The sequence below is a fragment of the Brachyistius frenatus genome, unplaced genomic scaffold, assembly GCF_029030835.1.
Source record: "Brachyistius frenatus isolate BFR_SWC_R1_liver_20210118 unplaced genomic scaffold, ASM2903083v1 Contig_49, whole genome shotgun sequence".
Classification (NCBI taxonomy): Eukaryota; Metazoa; Chordata; class Actinopteri; family Embiotocidae; genus Brachyistius; species Brachyistius frenatus.
The window spans coordinates 1,850,878-1,876,875 of NW_027210648.1; the positions used below are offsets into that span (position 1 = coordinate 1,850,878).

General features: G+C 39.4%; 1 protein-coding gene across 4 annotated transcripts in view; it reads left to right on the plus strand.

The window, feature by feature from the left end:
* Positions 1-603: 603 nt before the first annotated feature.
* lpp (LIM domain containing preferred translocation partner in lipoma) overlaps positions 604-25,998 on the plus strand; it is a 152,925-nt gene continuing 127,530 nt past the window's right edge. Inside the window, exons 1-3 of one of the 4 annotated variants that reach the window (XM_069704064.1) lie at positions 604-785; positions 6,641-6,707; positions 23,189-23,552. In XM_069704064.1, coding sequence (XP_069560165.1) covers positions 23,536-23,552 — 17 coding nt within the window. In that variant the 5' untranslated portion in view covers positions 604-785; positions 6,641-6,707; positions 23,189-23,535. Of the gene's footprint in view, positions 786-6,640; positions 6,708-8,658; positions 8,704-23,188; positions 23,553-25,998 lie in introns of those variants that run through there. The other 3 variants (XM_069704066.1, XM_069704065.1, XM_069704067.1) reach the window with 3 other exon arrangements.

Sequence of the window (25,998 nt, forward strand, 5' to 3'; positions counted from 1 at the left end):
AGTAATATTCATTAGAAAAAGGCTATTAACTTGTACTTATACTTAAGAAAAGAGTCAGACACCAATGAGCACATTTCTTCTCAGGGTTCCAGACGACAGGTAGTGCATGACAGGACATGGGAGCACTGCAGCATGCAGCACGTAGTGTTTGAATTTGAATCTGTTCAGATTATAACATGTGCCAATTCACACTTCACTGGATGAGTGCTCTGTGTTAGTGCTTCCTTTTTAACCAGCGCCTTACAACCGTCTCATTATCTTTGCAAAGACGCCCTAAAATGCTTATGGGCCTATTTATTCTTTCAAAAATAACGTGTATTGTTAAAGTTTGTGCAAGTGGAAAAAAAAATAAAAAATCAATAAGCTATTGTTGACATGTTTATTTACCTGGATTGCATTTTTTTTTTGTAGGTGTGCACCATCTATGTGCAGGGAATATACGTTTGAATACGCTTTTGTTGTGATTAGTTCTTAAACATGTATTTCGCATCGACTTATAAGGTCAGAGCCATGGAGTATATCCTTAATGAAAAAGAGGAAACTGCTCTCCAAGATGCATATCTGTCCTTCAACATACATCCTTGTGTAAACAAACAGGAGCGGGCCACAGTGAGCGCCGCGCTGCTTGGCCTGCTGCCTTACATGGGCAAACCTCTGAACTGACGGAGACGGCTGGAATTTCAGAGTGTGACGTCACGGCCTACAACTCTCCCAGAATTTGGATCAAGAAGTTTCACTTTTTTTTGGTGGGATTTCAACCTCTGTTATATTTCCTAGAAAGCGAGGTAAGCGACGCTATTCACCGCACTAATAACGTTTTTTGCACGCTGCCCGGCTGCGTTTAAGCCGGTGGGGTTGTTTAACGTGTGACTCGGTAACCTTGAGTTTGAGCAGCTCGTCTCCCAGTTTTTGTTCGGCCGCGTTAGTCTTTAATATGAATTTACTGTAGCTCGGACGGAGTTCACGATGAGGGCGTGGACTCGACACGATGGCCTCGGCCGGCGGGGACGTTACAGGAGGACACGAACAAAGCTAACTCGTCGCTAAGCTTGCGCGGAGCTGGGCTCAGTCACGCGTTGAAAATATCAAACACTGCGAACCGTAAAGTTTTGCTAAACGGGACTCGGGGCGTCTCGGGTGGGAGGGAGAGGGGAGGAGGGGGGGGGTGTCTGTTTTTAGCAAAGTGGTCTGCTGCCGAGCAATGCGGAAGACAAGAGTGTCACCGGAGGAACATGAGAGCCCCTATCTGCAGATAGAAACACGTCGCTGAGTTTGTCTTCGTCGGTCTCTAAAGCGTCCGATTCATGAAGTCCCTCAAAGAACCGCGAGCTCGTTTCGACGTCGTCTTCGCGGAGGGTGCACGCGCTTGTTTACGACGGCACAGATTCGCCACGTTGGTTTGTAGGTTTGGTGACCGGGTTGGTGATCAAGCTACTCGAAACAGCGATTCAACTGTCGGCGTTGTGTCTTCTTGATCCCTTAAACCGTTATCAGTTAAATGACGAAGCCATTCATTTAACATGTACGGTGGTGGAGATGGAAATTATGCAAAGACAACGTAACATCAGGCCTGCAGCACCCTTAAAGGAGTGGACTAACATGACAGTGAAAGGCCTACAGTGTGCAGTACTTACTGTACAGCCCTGGTCTGAAGTCAAAGAAAGACCAGGAAACCATCACTGCCTTTAATTTGTGACACACCAACAGGCCAGACCCGGCTCCACCAAGTTGGACCTCTTATTTGAAGTCTTTACAGATGACTTGTCACAAATCCAGCTGATTCCTGATGTCATTTATATTACACTGTTTAAGCAAACGTTAGGAATAAGCATCGCAGGCGGCTAAGGATTTTGTTTACTGTGTCTACTTACATACAACAAGAAGTTGCAGACTACAGTTCAGTATGAAGTGACTTCCTCTTTCAGATAAAAAGTAAAAAAAGACCACTTTGAATGTCTCAAATTAATATCCTGTCCCAGCCCATTGTCTGTCGTACTGATCCCATCCCTTGTGGCCACAGTCATGCCTTTGTCAGATAAATAAAACCATATTCCCGCCCTGCATATTAGTATTGATTTCATGGAGCACATGCACTGAAGTTTTGTGTGTGTGATAGCATGCAGATGGGAGAGCAGTGATGTGCAAATAATGGACAGGTTGACTTTTTTATTACAGTGTTATGTAAAGTGTGGGGTTTAATCTGTTTACACAGCCAACATTGAAGAAATGACCCTCTATTTTCCTTCCAAGTTTTCCCCACACAGTTGACTTAACAGGAAACCTACGTAAGCGGCTTCAACATTGTCTCCCTCTTTGTGAGTGAAACAGGAATCTTGGTTCGGACTATAGATATTGTTCTGCCACGAAATGAAAAATAAGTCTCACTTTCTTCTCCAAATGACTGAATTCAAACTTTGACTTAGATGTGAATTTCAAATCAATAACACCGAGCTCCCCCGAGAGAGCTGTCAAACCGAATACATCCGCGTCGCTCCAACACATTTCCTACTCAGGCAACATTAAACGGAACTGTCTTTAAAAATCTCTGGCTAAAAAGGACTCGTTTGACAGCGTTGATGATGTTAAAGTTAAAAGATGAGTGCCTCAGCTGCCTTTGAGCCGGGGCCCCCCCTGGTAGCTTTAGTCAAGTTATTCTACTGTTTGTGTTTCTTAGCATATTTTAATGAGGATGTCCTTTTCTGGAAGGAACAGAAGCAGTTTCCCAGATTCATAAAGCACATGTTAGAGTAAATGATGGGCTTTTAGAAAGCACCACCTGTAGACAGATAGATGGATTCATAGATATGTTACTTTATTGATCCCCAAAGGGACATTGCAGTGTTGCAGCAGCAGTTCACATAAATCACAAAATACACAAAACTTACACAATAACAGATGAGATTTAAAAAAAAATAACCAGCACTGACAAAAATATATGTTTATACAAAACTACTGCACGATTACTGTAGATATAAAATGTAAAAACAGGAGTGACACTGAATTTAAAATATCGTTCTGATATATTGAGTGACCGTTACCACAAGCAGTGCTTCTCTCTAAGATACAATGAGTGTGGTCTCCTACAATTTAAGGTTTTTTGCCTTTAATGTGTTGCAACTGCACTTGATTCACAGAACTAAGCATCAGATTTTCAAAAAATATCATTCAACATCAGTTATTACTTTTCTGCAGGTATTTTCAGAAGCCTGAAAGACTCCTTAAGGCTGCAACAATTAATAATTTTATTATTAATTAATCGGACAATTATTTTCTTGATTTGTCGATGAATCATTTTGTCTGTAAGATGTCAACAAACTGCTAAAATGGTCACTGACGTTAAATGTCCTTTATTTATCTGAATATCTGTGCAAATGCCGCACGTTTTCAATGTACAATTTTACATGATAAAAGAAGCTGAAAATGTTCACATTATAGAAGCTGGAACGATAAATTACTTCAGAACAGGAGGAAATTTGGGTATTTATTTTGCAGAGAATTGAACGTGTCAGATGGAACTGGCATAATCATGTTAGATGAACACTGAAACCATGTGTATGTCTTGTTGAGCAGATCTCGACACAATCGAACATCACCAGACTCATGACACAACATAGACATGTCAGTGCCCGCTTCACATTTCTGATGTGCTCTCATGTATAAGTGTGTGACATGTAGTGGGGTGATTAGCACTGTAATACTGCTGTGTCTTATTTAATCCCAAATAAATCCTGCAGGGTAATTCAGTGGCCTGGACAATACCTGCAGGACTCTTTTACAACTGAAACGGGTTTCTCAGGAGCTTTTTAGCTTTGTAAATATTTAAAATGTCTGATGAATGAATGATGTGTGTTGTTTTGGACAGAGACGCTCACTGTGTCCTGCAACTAGTGCTGATAATGCATAATATCAAATATTACTAAAATGCATGCAACTTGAATATTTGTAAATCAAAAGTAGTGTGGTCTGTTAAATCAAATTAGTTTGCAGGTTTATTGCACTAGATGACTGTGCATGTTATGTGTTTTTATAATGAGGCTTTGCTTGGAGATTTCTGTATGAAGTACAGATCTAAACTCATCAGATTGGTCTTGAAGGATGAATTAAGTTTTTAAGAAATTGTGTAACATTGAAATTCTGTATGATTACAGACAGCTGCATTCCGGATTATTTAGGTTTGCTGCAGGAGTGCCACACAGCATTGCAGTTTTATACATTAATGAATGTGAAAGCCAATGACTCGTCTAATTTGAAGCTGACATTTAAGAAGAGTTACATATTTTAGAATATCTACAAAAATGGGAACATTCCTGTGTTGCATATGGGAATGTAGTGAGACCATTTTGGGGTCAAAGCTATGGACCTCATGGGTCATTGGTTTGGTTCAGCAGTCCCTCTGACCCATTATTTAATGTTTAGTAGGGGATAGATGTATCAAAATGTGGCTCCTGATTCATTTCAATGCCCTGGAAAACAAGAAGAGCTTCATAGTTAACAGCCTGGGTAACTGTGATGGTGGAGACTGCAGTCCTCTGTATTTATCAGCCCTATAACGCTCCATCTCCTGTTGCCTCTGCACTTGATATTGGTTACCATGCAAAAGAGATTTGCCAATAATACTTTAATGACTGTGTAACCAGGCACGATAATTATAGAGCCAACAAGCTGACATAAAAATCTCTATATCTAAAGCGTTTCAAAACACACTAATACTAAGAAAATTTGACATTCAATGATTGTCAATCAACAGTTGGATTATTGAAGTTGTATATTAAGTGATACGTGACAGCTGTATATGGTGGTATGTGGTGGTTTGCTGAATTGCTGCACTTGTTGGCAGGCAAAATGAGCCGTGGCATATCATGTTGGACACATGAGACTTGTTACATCATTTTTTAAAACATCTATATCAGGAGCATAAATAGAATAGTAATAATCCTTTATTAAATAAGCATTGGTTAAAGCCCTAAAGCACACAGACCAGACCTTTGTATTCAATGCTGACCATTGAAAACACCATTATGTGTGTGTTTCCCTGGTGAAATTTATGATCGCCAAAATTACCATGATACAAAAACTAACTTGTGTGAATGTGTGTATGTCAGTCGTATTTTTGGATGACAGTTTTCTATATTGATATGAAGACCAAAATGATGAAGATATACAATAGTAGGTTCATATTTATATATATAATATCATAATATAGAATAATATTTACATTTCCATGGCTGCGGATTTTGCGTCGAAATATAATATTATTATTATATATATATACATATACATATATATATATATATATATATATATATATATATCATATTTTGATCTTACGCATGGTTCGGAATGCATAATATCAGCTTAATAACAGCCTGTACCAAAAGATGTGGGGCATCAGATCCAAAAATGGATGTCCGGCACAGCAATTGATATAATACCATGTAGTGTGTCATAGTGGATGACAACAACTGCTACATCTTAGACACCAAAAAAAACTAGCCTTTTGAAATGTATTTTACTTTCTCTCATCTTGTATGACTTTCAAAACTAAAAAAAAGTGTTTTGAGTTGTCGTCCAATAGCAGCACAGGGAGCTGTAAGCAAAGCCAGAGACCTTATAAAGGACAGATGACCCACACTGTCCTGTTTGTGTGACCCACCGACGTTTTTTCTTTCCATTTCGAGGCTTTCCCAAACACAAGACCGCCAGTATCATACACATCACTTCAGATGCCATTGTTTGTTTACATTCTTGTCTGCGGAAGTTGATCCCTGACACCTCCTTCCCGATTCCATCATGCAGGTCATCAAGAACTACGAGCTATGACTGGTCATGGACCGACATGAGGTCTGGTGTGTCTCTCAACCAATTCCGGCATGAATTTACGACTCTGACACCTGATCTGACACAGCGACTATCTTAGCAGCCAAAAACATAATGGAGTCTGAACCTGGCATTAAAACGGCAGTAAACCTGTGCACTCCACACATATAGGTGGTGGCACTTCTGATGCTTCTTTAGACCTTTTTCAAAACTGTGCTTGATGGGCATCACTCTCCTCTTTGTTTTGTTGCACCAGGATGTTCTTATTGAATTTTGGTGACATCACATAATTCCCACCTTTTGTCCAACTAAAAGTCAAATCAGCCTGGGTAACTATAAACGCCTGTATGGGTATGCAGGGTAAATTGTTACATAGAAGTGAGATGTTATGACTTTGACGGCCAATGCAAAGTTGGTCCAGTTGGTTCTTATCCTGACAGGGATATGTTTATATGAAATGTAGTCTGTTAATTCTCTTCACTGAATAATTGTTGTGCTGTGGCAAAACATTTTCCGTGGTGTCACTTGTCAGTATTGTTTTCCCTCTGCGGTGTCATTGCTGTGAAGTATTGCTCCTAGCAGTGTGACGAATGCCTGACAGACACCAATTTTGAATGGACAACTTCCACTCAGGTTTATACAGGATTTATCGGAGGCTGCTGGAGGTTCATCATTCCACTGATGAACGACACAATCCCGGGAAAAAATGTCTACGAGACGACAGGACCGTCTTACCATGCTGGCGTGGTCCTGTACAGCACAATTATGGTTGTGTAATCCATCTGAGTAACACACCGTTGTCTTTATTTCTCAATGTCAACAGATTTCAACATACAGTAAACGGCTTCGACGGTCTTCCAGAAATCCCAGAGATCCAAAGAGGAGAAAAGGTAAGAAAGCTGCTGCTGTATTTTGCTTAATTGTACTTTGATACACGCCTTTTCTGTCCTTCTTGTGTTCTTTCATGTCACGTGGTAAAATAATTAAGTTGTAAAGTTAGATTTCTTTGAGTTTTAGAAAAATTAGGGACATATCATGTGTCAACTCGGGGGGCCCAGACACCCACCAGAGTGATCATACTGTATGAGGACGGTCTGTAAGGAGTAGTATGGGTAAACACCTCGCTGTAAGATATGCTGGGTTAATCATTGCGTTTCAGGGTGTGTCTTTCTGTGAGAATTTCCTATTGCACTACTATCTCATTGAGCTTTTGTACACCAGGTCTAATGTCACCTATGTATTGGGCCGGATTCAAACCAGCTTCAATACTGCGCATGTGAAAAAGTTGCTTAGGCTCATGGCTTCAGGTGGTATTAGCAGCTATGAGCGTAACACATCCCAATCACTGACTAAGCTGTCGGTGGTCGGCTTGCATTGTGGATTTTTATAGGCCAAGATTTTGACGATGCCTTGACTAAAAAAGACGATGTCTCTGGATCTGCTGTGTTGATTTTATTGCTTCCATCGTGAGTCTAACAATGTTAAACGAGTGCAATGCTAAATCGGTAGGGGAGTATTTGACTTGGTAGATTTTTCACAGTGTTTTGTAAAGTGTCTGAAATTCAAATCTGCCTTCAGTCGCCTTTAACCGGACACCTGATGCTCCTGCAATGGTGTGCATGCGGTCGCATCATTTCCTGCATTTCCACTGACTTCTAACTGGCTTTACTGCATACAGTATGGTTTACCTCATTGCAAAGAAGACCGCTTCTTTTCTCCGAGTCTTTGATATTATTTTTACGGCTGTTCATTTTGTGTTGACATTGCAGCCATTTCCGCATGTGGTCTTGTTTAGCAGTCGTCCAACGTGCCTCCAAAAACACGCATTTGTCTTTGCGAGTTTGGCTTTCCATAAAACAAAATTCCCCAAAATCCTAGCGCAGGGCGGCTGTGTCTTCTCGTCCTTTCTTAGGTGCTGGTGCAGAGTATACAAATGAGTACAAATGCTGCATCAGAGTCAGGTGAAAGTTCGATGACTTGTGATATAAGTGTTCACACTGAGTTGGCGTTACTACGAATCAGATTTGCACGAGATTCAGGACTCCATATTAAACTGGTCCAAATTTGAAGTGAGGGGAAATTTATCTGAAAAAAAAAAAGTCAACAAAGTGTTTATCAAAGAGTGTATGTTTGAATTTGCGTGGCTGCTCTCCATTCCTTTGGGATTTGAATGATTTGGTTTGTGCTGTTGCAGGAAACGAGCCCTCTTGAGCGGAAGTTTCTCCTTGACACAATTCCAGTCCGGGCAGAGCGGTGTAATGCTCTCGCTTAGCGGCTGTTAAGCAGCTGACCTATGGCACTTGCGGGGAGTAATCAGACTTTAATTATACCTTCTTAATCACTTGAAGACAATCTGTGAGGCAAGATGGCTTCTCACAGTAAATGGGCTATCTTCACCTGCCAATCTGGCCCTGGTAAATAAACAAGTAATTCTTTGAGATTCTAATGTTAACTTAAAAGTCCACTCATATTCCATTATCTGCATTTGTAAAATGCTAAAGTGAAGGGCTGATAGAGCAGGCTCACAGTGTCACCCATCTTTGGTCAGACTGAGCTGAAAACAATCATGAAAAGTTCTCCACGATCATCATTATTCCTAGTGAAAGGTATGCACCACAGAGCTGGCTGCGTGGAGGGACTCTGGCTCACAGAGTAGGGCATTCCAAGCTGAAAGCAAACCAAACTGATATTGCCCTCAATACCGTCTTCATATTTTCTCCATATTTGGAAATGTTTACCTCCTCATGATGGTTGACAGAGGTTGGAAGAGGGGATGTGAGTCATTTCAGCTACATAAGGCTTTCTAGGGGTGAGAGGAGGATTCCAAGTGACTGCCATTTAGTGAAGCTAGCAGCTTTGTGCGCTTCAATGATCTAAAGAGGAACTGTGAGTATAATTTTGTGCTCAATTTATAATATGAGGAATGAAAGGTAAAGCTCGAAGGGTTGATTTGTGCACGTCTTTTTTGGAATTGTCCAAAACATCTGTTATTATTTGTCGCTGCTTGATTGAAATTTTGTGAGGTGTAAAGGAGGTGTCATCTGTGTTTCCTCGCATGAGATATAATACCAGTACAAAATGTTCCCGTGCATCTCCGCAAGCATGGAAAAACAGAAGTGATTTTGATTGTTTTCCTGGCTCATCAGATATTTAGGAAAAGTTTTAGAAAAGTTCAGAGGAGCTCAGCACTGCAGTGAGGAGACAGTTTTTGACCGCTAGACTGACTTTGTGTGCAACTGTAATATGAGAAGGTTGGAGATGAAGGTGAAAAGCGCAAAAATCTGTTGTGTCTGATCAAACTGAATGCCTTTTTTCCCAAGTGGAACTTGTTAAATAGCCGAGTGTGTTTTCCTGTAGCTTTCTTGTGGTTGTCTCTGTATGTGTGTGTGTGTGTGTGTGTGTGAGCGTGAGCGAGCGAGTAAGTATAGGGCAGCTCAGGTCATTGAAGAATTCTGGTTTTGCAAACATCCACTCCTACTGATAGCTACACCTTAACAGGTCTGACCTCCCTCCTGGCTCTTACTTTCACACTTCAAACATTTAATGGCAGCTGCCTGGCAGTTTTTTTTTTTTTCCCACTTCACAAGTGGAGAGTGGAGGTAAATGATTTGACTTAGCTGTGGGGACTGATGCTGCTGACTTCAGTGATGGTGTGGTGCGATTATCTAATTACTTTTATCTTTAAATTACACTGGAACATCAGCCTTCAGCTGCAGAACTAGTAACTCTGTTTGCTTACCGGGGTAAATTCTCCTTTTTTTAACCTGTGTTTTATTGGATATTGGATTCGGCATGCATGCATATTTATTACTGAAAACAAGCTATATTTATTTATTTGTTCATAGATTAATGCATAAAACATTTCAGCCATGCGTGACCCTTTTTTGAGGCTGTTTTTTAAGCAGATGTCCTGTGGTGTCTGACACCAAGACGCTAGCAGCAGATCCTTTAAGTCCTGAGTTGGAGCTGCTGCATATCAGAGTTGTTCCAGTTCACCCCCCAAAATCTTATCACAGATTCTTGGTTTGTCCTGTCTCCGACCACTGTGGGTAGGTGCTCACCACTGCTGCGGGGTGGCACCCCGCAAACCTACCACTTCTGGAGATGTTCTGACCCAGTCGACTGACCATAACAATGTGGTCCATGTCAAATTCACTCGAGTCTTTACACCCGTCCATTTCTCCTCCATCCAACCAGCTCACTACAGCACCAGCTTTCACTTAATCCCTAATATATACGAGATGCCCAGATGACCCCGCATGAGCTGTTGATACAAAATATTCAACGTTATTTGCTTCATCTGTCATAATATCTGGGCTCTTCTGCTTTTCTGAGAACTAAGCTCTCCAGAAAGAGCTTCAGCCACGCCAGCAGGAACACAAGAAATGACTGATGGAACCGCCAAGTGACTCTCATCAGCTGTATGAGAAGGGCTTCACTTTAGATCATTTTCATGAACATTTTAAGCTGCTTGGCTCTATGGATGGCAAAGACAGTCAGTCAGTCAGTCAGTCAGTGAGTGAGTGAGTGAGTGAGTGAGTGAGTGAGGCCATCACTTGACCTGACTGAAATATCTCAACAGCAATTGTATGAATTGCCATAAAATGTTGTCCAGGCATTGGTGGTTACTAGATGATTGACAAGGTGATGATGTTGATGATCTTATATATGTTTAGAGGGCCATGATGAGGTTGATCTTTGCGGTTTTGAGTGAAATGTCCCAACAGCTGTGAGATTGATTGTTGTAAAGGTCAAAACGGTCAAACATTTGGACAAAATATTTAGTTTTATAATGAAATACCTGCAAAATTAATAACAATCTCTGCATGCTCAGCTGTACTTTGTGTTTAGTGCTAATTGTTAACATGAGGTTTTATGTAGAACATTGCACCTGCTAAAAATCGGCATGTTAGCAGTGATATTTTGCATGTTAACATGCTAACATGAGCATTAAGCTTAAAACAGTGCTGTACAGCCTCACAGAGCTGCAAGGTGTTTCCACTGCAGAAACCAGGAAGCTAACTAAGTTCCTAAATAAATCATTTTACCCCCTGGATGTCTCTGCACTGATTGGTCAGATACACTAGTGTTTTTTGCAGCATTGGTACACACCTGGCTTCTAAAAAAAACCACAAAAAAATGTAGACATTTTTTAGTTTGATAGTAATCAGGATGGAGCAGCCTTAGAGATTTCACTACAGATGGGTTTTCGACCGTGCTGTGGAAATGCAAATCACGATGTTGTGGAGGAGGTTGGGAACCCTGGAAAAGTTTGTGCACATTAGTTCTTTGAAAAATGTAAGTTCCTGGAAGTTTTGCTGGAAAACGAATCTTGTGTTTGTCTGATATGCCTAAAACTGTCGCTGTGAAATTAAAACCAATAAACTGGACTTTTACTTAGCACCAGTACACTGGGATTTTGCTGTGAGGGTCTGGTATGAAGCGCTCTGACTTTATGTTGCTTCTCTGCTTGTGCTACACTTTGTTTTAGCACTGCTATTCTACATTTGTCACTTGTGACCATTTTGCCATTTTGTTAAGCAAACACTAACAGCTGTGCATGAGGTCAAGCAGGATTATCGGAGCTTTACTGGGAACAAATTGAAAACTTTTAAGTTGTAAAGAGTTTTGTCAGAATTCTAATAAAAAAAACATGAGAAGACGTTCAGAAATCATTTCATTGATGGCCGACTTATTTCTGAGCCATCACATCTAATCAGTCTGTATCTGGTTTATACACACACTGTTAGAGATTTGCATAAACACCAGCTTTATAAATTCTACAATGATCATAAATATTAATACCAACCCACAACCAGCAAAGTTTATGGAAGTCATTGTCCTTTACCAGTTTTTTAATTGTAGATTTATTTCCAAGCCCAGCTTCAACAAATGTTGTAGCAGAGAGTTTCATAGGAAACACTATCAACCTCTCAATGTTTTGAGAGGTTTACTGGTTTAATAAGCAGGGATGGACACCGATCACAGTGTTACGTCAGTCACTGGTGGCTTCTCCAATACTCTTAAAATGACTTAATCTGGTATCACTCTACTTTGCATGTCCTCAATTTCAAGATGGTGGTGTGCCAAGATTGGGAGAGATTTTGTGTTTTCAAGTCAAGTCTTCCAAATAAATCTCGTCAGCAAATTAAGGCATGATTAACAAGAGCAATTACACTGCAGATCCAACTGAGCCGAGGAGGATCCAGCTAAAGTGGAGGAGATTATCTTTCTTATTAAGGAGAATCATTTTAAGGGTTTGATTACTTTCTGTTTTTGTGTTAAAGTCTTGTTTACTCTTTAACTAATGATGCCTTCTTAACAAATATTTTTTCCGTACCATTGAGACTTAAGAGTGCGGATCGAGCACTGAGATTGTATTTAAACATGTGCAGTGCAGCTCCTCTTTCCTCTTATGATAGAACTGACATATTCAGGAATTACTATGGCAAATGCAGAATTAACATTTTACACTTATTTCAACTTGGTCTAATACTTTGTAGCAGCACCTTTGGCAACAATGACAGCTTTAAGGACTCTTGTATGTCAGTATCTGCTTGGGGCATCTGTGTTTTTGGTTTTTCTCCAAGTCCAAGCTGAATTTTGTTCTATTTCCCAGTCATGATGAACAGGGTGAGTCAATAAACAGCAATCACAGATGCATTATTTTCCCGTAGATTTCAAAGCTTTGGCTCGGCCCCTCATTTTACTGTTGATTTGGCTGCATGCAGGCGGCCATTATTATGTTTGAACATAAATCATTACCTTGGTTTAAGGTCTTCAGTACTTTGGAGGCGGTTCTCTTCAAGACTTTGCCTGCATTTATTGTTCCCTTTCCCAGTAAAAAAAAAAATGAAAGGAAAATAGACCCGCACCTACTGCTTGATGTCGTGATTATCCTCGCCAGTGAACTCTTGTCTGCTCCTAAAGCTTGTGGTCTCTGTGTTAAATTATGGTTTGAACGATTTGATTTCCTTATAAATACCATTAAATATGGACTGAAAAAAACCCTATCTTATCAATCAATTAGAAAACCCTATTTTGTGTCCTAACAAAATGAAACAAACTTAGTTCAGTTTAAGATGTTCCCACTCTGTTAAAAGTAAGTCAAATATTGATGGATTTTGATTTCACGTTTTACATTCATTTACATGATCCTGCTGCTAATTACGGATCAGAAACGCCCTTAAAAGTCTTCAAAGTCTTTAAGGCATGTAGGAAACTCCTGAACTTGAACTACAGCTTTGACAAGCTGAAAGGAAAGGGCCGTGTGTCTGAAGAGTCAAAGATCTGCTTAGAATTTTTGGGTATTTTTATGCCTCGGCAATGGCGGCAGCAATAGCTGGAGGTAATATGTTTTTGGGTTGTCTGTTTGTCCGATGTCCGTCCGTCCTGTTCTGATGAATGCAATATCTCAAGAACACCTTGAGAGAAATTCTTCAGACTTGGCACAAACATTTACTTGGTCCATAGTTTTCAAGGTCACTGTGACCTCAAGTTCCTCCAATACCTCTGTCCAATTCTCATAAAAGCATTATATCAGGAAAGCCTTTGGAGAATTTCTTCAAAATTTGGCAAAAATGATCAGTTTTCCAGAAGGATGAACTAAATAGAAGTTGGGGGGTGGGTCAAAGGTCAAGGTCATTATCACCTCACATCTGTCCCATCCTTGTAAATGTGATCTCTCAAGAAAACCTTAAAATACTTTGTTAAGATTTGGTACAAATGTTCACTGTCTGTGATTAAATGATTAGATGTTTGGGATGAAAGGTCAATGGTAAAGGTCTCTGAGTTCTCACATCTGTCCCACTCGTGTATCTCTAAGGAATGGATTGATGAAATTTCTTCAAATGTGTTATTACAAACTCAAAGATGAACTGATTAGATTTTGAGGGTCAGAGGTAACTGTGACCTCACTAATAGGATAAAATAGTGAAGTGATGATGTTCTAATATCCAAAAGGTCAAAGGTCAACTTCCCTGTGGCATCAACATGTTTTGGAAAATCCTTTTCTGTCCATTACTCAATGCTTTTGTGGCCTCTTTGCAGCAATATCTATATCGACTGTGAATCATCTTTAGTGGCCAAGCATGTGAACACATAGGATTCCTTCAAACTCTTCACTACATATATTATGAGTCCGGACAGATATGGAAGTAAACTACAACCTGACTGGTTGGCGGAAGCATACGACTGCGATGCGGTAATTCTAGTTTTAGTATTTCTTTCTGCTTTAACATGCTACATGCCTCCATTGAATCAGTTAACCAAAACAGTTTCAGATTTATCTCTCTTGCTTGTTGTTTTCAGCCTTTCTCTTTAAATTCCCATTACTGATATTAGTAATAGTTCATTCTTCCTCAGTTTCAGTTTTCAGAAGGGATTTTCCCAGGAGCAGGGACTTTTTGCGAGGCATAATCGACAGCCAAGATACCAAAAGTAGGACTTCTGTTTGCTCTCTGCTGAATTGATGGTAACGCTCCTGAAAAGGTTCCCAGAAAAGTTTCAAAAATTTGACTGAGTGTTTCGTCCTGTTCTCATCAGCCATCCTCTTTGTACCCCTACTGTGGGAAAACATTCTCTTTACTGTTTGTCAAGCTTCTGGTTACCATTAATCTTATACATTGTCATTTCTCCACACAGTGGAGTGATTGTGTGCCAGAAGTGGCATTTTCTCTCTGCCCCTATCATTTAGGATCAGATGCCACTAAATGATTAATCTCAGATTAGACAGAAGCTTGAGGCTAATGGGACACTTTACACAAAGTGACTGATACACTTGCTTGGCAATGCAGTGACAGATGCCAGCCTCTAAAGACCGTCAAATTACTGAAGCATGTTGTTGGCAAAACACAGAGCTATTAATGATGTGCCCAAACATTTAAACTGCAAAACATAAATCAGATTAGAACGACAAAAGGATGAAGGATTTCAGTTTTACTTTTAAATACCAACGACATGTAGTCAGGGGTTCCACCTTGTTTCTGGATGGTTTAGGTGCTGTGGTATTTTCACATATTTTTGGACTATTATTATGACAATAGTTATTTTAAAAAAAAATGCACTGTTTGCCATAAAACATTGATCACCAAAACATTGGTGAAATATAGCTTTTAATGAAGCAAATAGGTGCTGTGAAAAAACACGGGCGTTTATGATAATAAGGAGAACCCTGGTAGTGAAACCAATCAAAATACATCCAAAACATGTATTCCCGTCTTCTACCAATGGTGCTAAAATTGTGATTATTTTTTTTGTACTATTTTTGTACTTAACATGTCTTGAGTCTCAGAGTTGCCTTTAGTTTTTAAAATGTGAGTGAGATTGTAATTGTAGCTATAATGAAGAAAATGTAAAATAAAAATAGAATGTAAATAACACTGAAGTATTTTAAATCTATTTTCCTGCCTTTTTTCTGCCATTTTGAATTTAACTTTCAACCTGTCAGCGGTTTCTCTTGGTGTTGATGAAGATAAAAGAAGGAACAGTAGGCTTGGGATGCTTCTGACAGATAAACATTGATGAAGTTGTTGGGAAAAAGGGATGTTTCAGGGTAAGAGTTTTGGAGAGAATTCTTGGGATTAGTGCCAGTGTTTGGTAGGTTCATGTGATGCTTAGTTTCCTGGCAGGAGTTCTATTTTTCCACTACATCAGGCACAAAGCAATTCAAAATCTTATTGTGTCATTGTAACTGAGACTGTGGTGTCAGCAGCAGGGATTTTACCCTATCACTCTTTGAAAGAGCTACGCTAACAGTCGGGCATTTATCCGTCTCCTGTGCATATTTCATGTGGCTCATTGGCAGGATTAATTGCCAACAAGTCCCCTGTGGTCCAGGAATGCAATTACCTACTGACCCAAATCATTCTTTTGGCTGGAAGTCACTGTCTCGGCTGGCAGTATTACACCTCGGACCCAGTCTTCACACAACCTCACACCCGCTCCCATGTTCCCATGCATCAAGGCTATGATTTTCTGTTCATGTGATAAGCAGGCTGTGTTTGCAGGCGTGACGGGATATTTGTTATGCGTGAGGTCATCTTGTGGTGTCTCTGTAACGTGAAGGGATTAGGCAAACATATCCAGGTGCCTTGTGATTTGAACCCTTGATTTGGGCTCATTCATGTTAATAGATGTAATAGTGGTGCTTTGAATTCAGGCCACATCTGTTGCAGATGGGGTTTCCTCTGCTCAAGCTGCCTGTTTGAAGCAAAGGAAGCTCTCTAGCCAAAAAGCATGTTAACAATTGAAGTCTTGTTTGCTTTGACAATGCAGAGATTTGAGGCTCTGAGGTATCAGTACTGAGTGGAAATATGTAGCATGTGGGCGTCTCCTACTGAAAGATACTGGACCCATGAAAACATATGTAATGAGTGAAGATTGGACTTTGAAGTAGAGCTAGGCGATATGAACAAAACCAAATATCATAATATTTCTGACCTCAATATCAATATGGTGATGATATTTAAAGGAAGGTTATTGATGCTTTTATCAAAACATTTACACAGAGTTTTTTGGTAATCGTCAGTAATGTGCACAGAGTGACGAAGCGGTTGAAGGAAAATAAATGGACAGATACATGGTGTGAAAAAGTGTTTGCCCCCTTCCTGATTTCTTATTTTTTTTTGCATGTCTAAACCTAACTACACCTTAATTGCCATAACCACAGAATTTCCCAAACTTTTACCATACTGGACTCACCATGCAGAAATTTTAGGATGCGCGAGTTTTAAAATCTTATGCCATTGAACATTTGCAGGTGTTTTTCAAAGCTCATTTTAATATTCTGGTCTGCTAACATATCAAGATTTTTAAGAATTTTCATACATTTCATTGACCCATTCATTCAGTGGGAGTGAAACAAACAAACAAACAAACAAAAATACAATGCCAAGGCTTAAGTTAATGGAAACCATTTATTGATGGTACTGATAGAAGCACTAATGCAGTAAGATTTAGACTTTAAAGCACTGCTAATGCTATTACAAGTGTATGGGAAGAGTCGGTGGGGACGTCTCCATACTGTTGGTCTGAGTCTGTCACAACTTAAAGAAAAAAAGCTTATTTTCTGTCCATATTTGCATTTACTTGCACTATTATCATGGCAGATATAATACATAAGAGGTAAAAGGATATGATCTGGGTTTTAGTGAGTTGCCCCAGAATCGACTTTGTTAATGGATTATCTAATTGTTAGTACTGTTGCGTGCCTTTTGGATCAAGTAACACAGCGCAACCACCCTCGGCATTGATTCATAGCCTTTTCACTATACATGGCTCGCTTGTTACTTCCGCTCCCTGCTTGCTTTTTTAGGTTGCAGGCAGGTGGGTTTAAGCTAAGGGTAAGAGGTACCTTACGTTTTAGGTTTGAGGTCACTTGTGTTAATGTCAGACAGACAGATCCCGTACATTCGAAGCATCCTCTAATCTCTTAAATCCCTGCACTGGCCCAACTTTCATTTGTTGTAGAAGAACCATACAAACCAAAGCCCTAGATTTGTTTTGCCACCTTTCAGGGATTGCACTTGTTAGCCTAGAGCTCTAGTCTTTGTGAATTTTACAGTTTTTCTGCTGATGATTAGAGCATTGAGAAATAAGCCTTGGGCATATTTCTTGCATATTATGCAGTTGGATGGCAACCCGTGTAGTAACTATATCTCAATGAAAAATAGTTATTTGTAAAAATTTGGTTTTTAATAAATGTCTTTATGAGACAACAGCAGTTGCAACTATATTAAATTTTTTCCAGTGTGTTGCCCGTATGGTACATGAAGCTTTGTTGGTTGGTAGAGAAAGCTCATGTTTTTTTTTTAGACAAAGAGGGAAAAGTATCTGTTCAGTATCTTTAGATACGTCAAACTAGTCTGTTTTCCAAAGGGTGCAAACATTAATCAGTCAGAATTGTGATAATATGATGAAAATTTCACATTTGTCATTTATTCTGTGCATTACTGCTGTGATGTTTCATTAGGGATGTGAGGGTTTGTAGCCATACTGGAAGCTTGGTTGTAGAGATGGAAATGCAGGTTTGCTGGTCCGTCCATAAAATCCAACAAACATTGCCCTGAATTTTGGAACACATATTCATGGTGCTCTAAGATTAAATCTCCTTCAGCACCACCATGACAAATATTTCATGATTCCCATGAAATTTGGAACGGGAGAGGTTGGACCAGGATAACAGGGCAACATTAAACCGACAGGTAAGGAGAGGACAGATGGAACTCAGTGGAGGCAACCGGTGGACAGGTGAGGAATGACAGACTCTGGAGAGTTCCAGAAAACACAGTAAATTTCACAAAGCAAAGATAGCGATGAGAGATGGTCTGTCTGAATGTGACTGAAGCTGAAGAGGAGAAATGTTGGAGGACACCACGACGGTTCGGTGACCAAAATGTAGTAAATGAAAATGTCAATCAATAGAATTTTGACAGGAAAAGTAATTTTCCTGTTGAATTGTTTTAATAAAGATGTGTCTCTATAACAACTACTGTTAGTGACTGATGTGAACTGGATTTCAAGCCCTGTGATGGGATGTTTCTGACCAAAATACACCTTGAGAGTCATAGTTTTTGTCCAATAGCATATGTTTTGTACACAGACTTATGTATTTTATGAAAGATTCAGATATTTTCGAACACACTTGTACTTCCTTTGTACCAATGATTCAACCAGGACAGCTTTACTTTTACTTCTAGAACCAGGAACGGCCGATAAAGCTCCCCTCACTCTGCAGCTTTATTGCCAATATTTAAGTAAGTGGTGTCCCACTGGGCAACACGGATGAGCGGTTATAGAGCCATAATGACTGCAAATAAGCTGACAGTTCAGCCCACTAATGATCTCTAGTTGCACAGGAAAAACGTGAGTCTGCACAGATATAGCAAATACAGTCAAAGCAGAAACAGGAAGTAGAGTTGCAAGCTGTTACACTGTCAAAATCAAAAATTCAAACTCTTGACTTTCAAAGACTCTAAATGGCTGCGTTCTTGGTCCAGGTGAAGCTCTCATGAATGGTTACCAGGGCGGCTATACAGCATTTGAGCCACTTGTTTCCTGTCGAGGGTATTCCCTGCACTCAAGTCTGCCCTCAGGCAGATTCCTGTAAGCCCACCGGTACTGAGCGGTGCCTCGTTCAGAAAAAGGTAACATGCACTAATTTCATCTGAACATGCCTTTCAATTTGTTGCGATGCTGTGAAGACGGGGTTATAAATACACCATAAAGCCTAGGGAAAAGGCCAAGGTGTTTACAGAGATATGTATTTTTCATTGCATTGGTCTGCCTTTTCAGGCTGTAAACATTAAGGCCCAATCAAGCTGTCTATTGTAGGAGCACTCAGAAAGCTTGCGTCTACAGGGGAAACAGACCCAGCACTCCTCACATCTCCAGATCTGTATGACAAGAATGTTTGGGTCAGCTGTTATAAAAAAAAAAAGGCATCAAGCATATTCAAACACATCACATATAGCCCATACAAATAGCAGAATGATCCCGTGTGCAGCAGGAAGATGAAGGCTTGAAGGTTGTGACGCATGTATACTATTCTTTAGTCTTTTTGAAATCCCATCCATCATAACCTGATGAATAAAGTCATTTTCAGGAGCTAAATTACATTTCTTTGACAGATTGTGGGTCTTTAGAATTGTGCTAATGGTCTAATGTACTTGGAGGATTAGTTGTGTTTTATAGAAAATTACTCTGAACATTTAATGGCTTGGTAATTTCAGTATTTAGCTCCTTTTCCTTGATCTACATGACTGAAAATACTTCAGCCCGTTATCATAGAATGTGGCATTGGTTGAAATTACTTCGTTTGATTTTACTATCAAACAAAGAAGCCTGACCATTTGTGAAGGTGTCCAGGTTTGATTGTGCCTGTCAGTTACAGTGCTTTCAGAATGGATACAGGCTTTATGGGACTTCCGTCCACCCATAGCAATAAAATCATATTTAGTTTGAGGTTTTGGCCATGGCTGGTCTCTCTTTAAATTATTGGTCACATTACAGCTTTGCTAAGCCAGAGGTTTTCAAACTAGGAGAGTTGAAGTGTGGAGCATCGAGTGAGCCAGATATCGAGGGTGACAGGTGCATGCCGGTGTTCCAAATACAACAGGAAGACAGTTACTGTAGTTTAACCTTTTTTTTTTTTTTTAACTGACGTTTTTTGATGTTGCACAGTGGCCGTAACACACAGCTCATGGAGGAAATTAAGTGTTACCTGAAAACCCTGAGCACTGATTGCTATAATTTGCTTCTAAAATGGTACTTCTTTTCTGAGTCATAGCTCAGTCGAGCCTGAACAAATATGATGAAAATTTTTCAACTTAGTGGGACTTATGTTTTCTTAGGATATCATTTCCTATGAATAAATCAACTTAAATCGGCTTAGAAATCATAGAATAACGGCGTCCCTCAATTTACCTGAGAATCTTCAGGTTTCTTCAGTATCACAGTAAATCAGTGATCATTGGACATTGAAAATGTTTAAAAATATAGGCTGAAAAGGTTTTGAGTTGTAGCCCAAAGCAGAATCACTGAAATGACAGCTTCCAAAGCATGATGGGAAATGTAGTTTCCATAGACCATAGAGCTTGTGTTCCTTCATTAAAACAAAAAAATACCATTGTAAAAATAAGTGGCAGAAATATGCTACTAGAAACAGAATTTTATTATTCATATTTAAATAAATTTACTTTATATAAAATCATGGAAAAATTAAAATATTTTTTGCTGCAGGGGCAGATTTGGCACAGCTGCTGTTTGCCTACTGCTGTTTTACAGGTACAGAGCTAATGGCAGCATTAGCAACATTATACTGCTTTAAACTCACCGAGTTGGCAACTGAGAGCCACACACAAACCCATGAGCAAACCTGAACCGTGTTGTCCACGATTTCTGGCAGGATCACATCTCCTTCTCAGCTGGATATTTCCTCAGATGTCTCAACACAAAGCATACCGAACCCTCTTTGTTTTTTGGTTTGGATATTTAACTCAGAGACTGTAAAATCAATTAAATTGGCAGATTTCAGCTCTTCCACTTCTCAGGAAAACAGTCACAGCAGCTGGTTAGATATTGACGCTGCTCCTACGTCAGGTAGTTGTTAAAATTTTGATTCTCTTAAATTCTGTCTGTCTGTCTGTCTGAGGTGCCAAGTTGCTGAAATATAACATTAGCACTAACTAAAGCTACCCTGAGTAAAAAAAAAAGGTGTAAATAAAGTATCCGAAGCACATCGTGGTGGTACACAACTAAAAGCTGATGCCAAGACAAGCAAACAGGAAGTGAGGCATATTTCCTCAACACTTAATAAGGTCCCCAGTTAGCTGTTACTTTCTCAGTCAACTTTGCATCGTCAGATATCACAACAGTTACGGTGTGTATATATAAACAGAAGAGGTTTGGCCGGCCTTGATGGTGATACTTGGGGGAGAAAACTGATGGTTGTGTTAAAGGAAAGAACATTTTTCACAGTTTTGCACCCTCAGTAGAAAATAGGTCAGTACAGTGAGCTCTGAAGTCTTCCGAAGAATCATGGCTGATGATTTTTAGTACTTTGTGAACAACAAATTAAATTGCTTTCATTTTTTATGTATTGACGTGGTATCAGAAGACTGATTGGCAGACATGTTGATACTTGCGTTGTTTAATTAGGACTACCAAGGAAAATACACTTTTTAAAAACATATTTAGCTTTTAATGACCAATTCTGTATACTGTGGATCCTGTCTGTTCGCTCTATAAATAGTGGGTCACTTGAATTTTCTATATTTGGGAGACTTCTTTATTTTCTGATGTGGACTCACCAGATTTGAGTCAATAAATTGTTAGAATAAAAAAGGTGAAAAACATATTGTTTAATTTTTTTTTTGCTTTTGCTGGATAACTGATGATGGTGATGATGATTTTTGTTCAGTATTCTCACATGGATGTGGAAAAACGGTACCAAGGAAAGTGGAGCTCTGCTATGATGGCAGACAGAAAATCATACTCTTCATACATTTTGCATAAAGATGAATAGCACAATTGTAGATTTGAACTATAAGCAAGTATTTTGGTTGGTGGGACAAAAAGAAAATTTTGTTGCCGAGGTTATTCAACTATTGTTACACATACAACATTTTTAATCAAAATTGGTTCATTAAAACATTTAAAATGTATTCTGATGTAAAGTTTCAATAAATATTGACTGAAAACACATTAAGTTCACATAGCTAACAGTAATAAAGAGAAACATTGTATTTAAGTGTCCATCGGTGTTCAGAGCTCAACAGTAAAACTCCTCATTAAAAGTGGAAAGTAAAACAGATTTTGAGGTAGACGCACAGGAATGACTCAGAAATTGAGACTGCATTTTGAATAGAATCAAAGTGTGAGACGGCTTGAAGAGACACCGAAATAGAGCTTGTTCATCAACATCATTTCCCCGGAGGAACGTGTCCCCTGCACCCCGGCGGCTGGTTACTTTCCTACCGCGCCCGGCAACGCGCTGCGCCTGCCGCAAACAGCGCGTCTGAAAATAGGGAGCATATGCTACAACAAGCAACGCCACTTCAAGCAATACTTGTTCCTTAACATTAAGACGGCGTAAAGAAACTGAAGTGAAGTTGAGAAAAGACCTAGTTGTCAGTTGCATGTTCTCAAAACATTGTATTATACTTGCAAAAAAGTAAAAAAAAGAGTGTGAAGGAGGCATGGATAACAATCCCAAACTGGCGCCCACCAGTAATTATGATGCGAGTACAAAGAGATTTTTGCCATTCTAAAGGGAGAACGGGAGTGTAGGTGTATTAATTCCTATTCCTTCCTGCTTCCTCGACTTGGAAGTTCAGATTTAGAAAAATAGCCCCCCCCCTCCCTCAAAAGAAAAGAAAAAACAAGAACTGTCACATTGACTGACGCCAATCGTATGTAGCATCTGTGTTCCCACTACTGCTCCCTATAGTATATGCCACACTGTGGCAATGTGGGAAACTGACACTGTCAATTTATCAGAACAAAAGCATTTCTCAGCGAGAGAAATACACATCTTCGGGCCCTGGAGACAAAAATCATTCCACCCCCACCCTTACCTGCATCTAAACAGAATGTAGGACATTCACAACACCCGAAATAGAAATTTCAGTCACAATTATCATTTTTGAATTTATCCCCTGCAGTCAAAAGTTAGTGTTTCACTTGAGGAGTTGGAGCTGCACTTTAATGCCAACTTTCTTAAAGTAAACAATTGAATGAAAGGCAATGGAGGCAAACTGACGCTGTAACCCAAGATCGGACCAGTTCAGTTTATTGTTCCACATCTATTTTTCCTGAAATGATTATGTGTTTGTCTTTATATTTCTGATGTGTGCACTGTGCTTCTTTTCAGGCGTCTGATCCTGTCGTCCCCACCATCACTTAGTGTCAGAATTTGGGTAAGTACTTGACCTCATTTTTCCTGCTTTCCACAACAATACGTTATATTCATCATCAGAGCAGAGTGGCCTGCAGGAACACTAACATAGTTTCTATCTAATAGCATAAAAAAAAAATTAAAAAAAAAATCATTTAGCTTAGATTGTTTCCTGGCAGACAGTTAATGAATAAATGCAGATTTTAGCTTCCCATTGGGGCCATCTCACATGCAGATCTCCCAAAACTTTGTGAAAGTTTAGTAACTACCTTTTTTTTTTTTCTCTTCACCATTCCACCTCTTCCACACGGAGAAACAAAACGATGAAAAAATATGATAGGTATTGTTTTCAATATTGCAGAGATGTTGTGCAACTTTGATGTGTCGCTCTCTCTCTCTGTGTGTGTGTGTGTGTGTGTGTGTGTGTGTGTGTGTGTGTGTGTGTGTGTGTGTGTGTGTGTGTGTGTGTGTGTGTGTGTGTGTGTGTGTGTGTTGTTCATGTGTTACAAGACACACATCAGCATGGGTAGTGCGGTTAGTGCTACGCAGACAGTTAGCCAGACCTGAATTCTTTTGTCTCTAAATTTTCTTTTGTAATTCAATAGCAGCAGATAAATCTAAATTATAGATTGTTTATAGATCCTTTTATAAAAGCAATTCAAGGCTTTACCATGGCTTATAATATTGTCCAGCTCAAACATTTTGAGGCATTGACCTGAAAATTAGTCCTAAATAGTCCTATGCACTATAGATCAGATGCACTATGGTGCTGTGGAATTCCATGCTTGTTTACCACAAGTACACAAAATAAAATTGTGTATTTCTCTAATCATGAAGAGTAAATAGAAAAATGTATTTATTGTTTCCTTGGCAGAAGGTCTAAAATTGCATTTTCATGTATCTTTCCCCCCAAATAAAATGTCTTTTTTTTGTTTGTTTATTCTATAAATGTAAAAAAAGTTAAATTCCTTTTGTAGTTATAATTTAGAATCTATCTTTTGTATTTATTGTAGTCGCTTACGGTTTAAATCCCTTCGACGAGTCAATGCATTTGTGTCATCCAAAGTTGGCTGAAGGGCAGAGGGTTGTCCCAGTGACGTGCGGCGACTGTTACCGTAATGCATTCTTGATTTATTCAATTAGCTTTGGTTATGAGGGAAACAAATCATGTGTTTTCCTGGTAATATAGGGAGCTTTTGTTCAGTTTACTATATTGTCCCCAAAAAGAGCACATCGAGGCCGCTCCACCTTCTCCCAACACAATCGATTCATGATTTATTGGAGGCTTTGAACTCATTGACTATCAGAGCTTCACTGTAACATCCGCTGGATGTGTGCTGAATCCTCTGGGCTTGTGTGGTAGTTTTGACGAAGTGGCCAGAAGACAGGTTGTGTGATGCGTTGTGGTCCACAATGACTTAATATTGTACACAACAAAAGAAATCGCCATAAAACAATAATAAAACTGTACTAGGCTTCACCCACTCGGAGGTTTCATCTATCTGGTGTTACAGTTTGAGCTGTTCCTGTTTCTAATGTTTCTAAATGTGGAAACCGGAAGTAAGAATTCAGCTTTAATATAAAAAACAGGACTAAATGATTCTGGATAAAATGAGAATTTTCTTGCTTAGAATTGAGGTCACGATTTTCTTACGACGAAAGGTACCCTCTTGTTTGATGTGGTGTAGCACCGTGTTGTCGCACCGTGTTGTCGTTTATTGAGGGAGAACGTAGGAGCCCCTATTTCGATGCAGCTGGTGTCTTTATTGAAAAAAACGGTAGAACCGTTGTCATGTAGAAATGAGGTCACATGGACAGATGAATCGAGATTGCGATCGTCATACGACTAATCGTGCGGCCCTGCTGTGCACCGTACAGGCCCGTTGTAGTATTGGAATTTAGTTTGTTGGCCTTCAGCATGGGGGGAGCCATCAATAAGCTTCCAATCAAAACATTGTTTTTATCTATAATCTTGGAATTTTATAGAATTAACACAGTGATTAAATAATTACTTACTGCTGAAGTTTGATTGACAGTATTGGAGCTTCTGAGCGTGCATGGATCAGATGGATTGCACCCTTATTTTATTATGCTATCTCTATTTTGCTACAGTCTCGGCTAGCACTGGTTGGAAACTTATTTACATTAGTTCTGCAAATTTGAAAAATTATTCATATGAAATACAGTTTGTTTGCTTTCCTTTGACTTGCGTTGAAGGTACACCTGAAGAACTGTGCCAGAAACAATGTTGTAAAATTTGACAGTGAAAACTTCAAACAATAGGACGAGTATGTGGAGAAAAGAGGTAGAAATGTGCTGAGGGTTTCGATTCTTCAGACTTCATTGAGTGTGTTTAAAACACTTCAAATTCCTTTGCCAATTCAATTTATCTGCGTCACAGAAAATTGGCTAAGGAGGTTGTCCTAGTAACGTACAGTAAATGTCCTGTGATGCATGCTTGATTTATTCAGTTAGCCTTGGTACCTAGCAAAACAAATCATGTGTTTTTGTGACAAAAACAGAGTTATATAATCGGACAAAAGATTCACACAATGACAACAGTGTGTTGAGGAAAGATGCTGAAACACGATGACGTGTCAAATTGTTCCCACTTTCTTAAATGGTTAACACATTACCGATTACCATGACAAGCACTACACATGCATGTTTTTACATTTTGTAGATTGAGTTACGTGACAGTGGATGAATAAAAGGATGAGGGTGCCCACTGAAACTGGATGTAGTTGTCCTGGCCACTGCTGAGATTTATTTCGAAAAGCAATAAA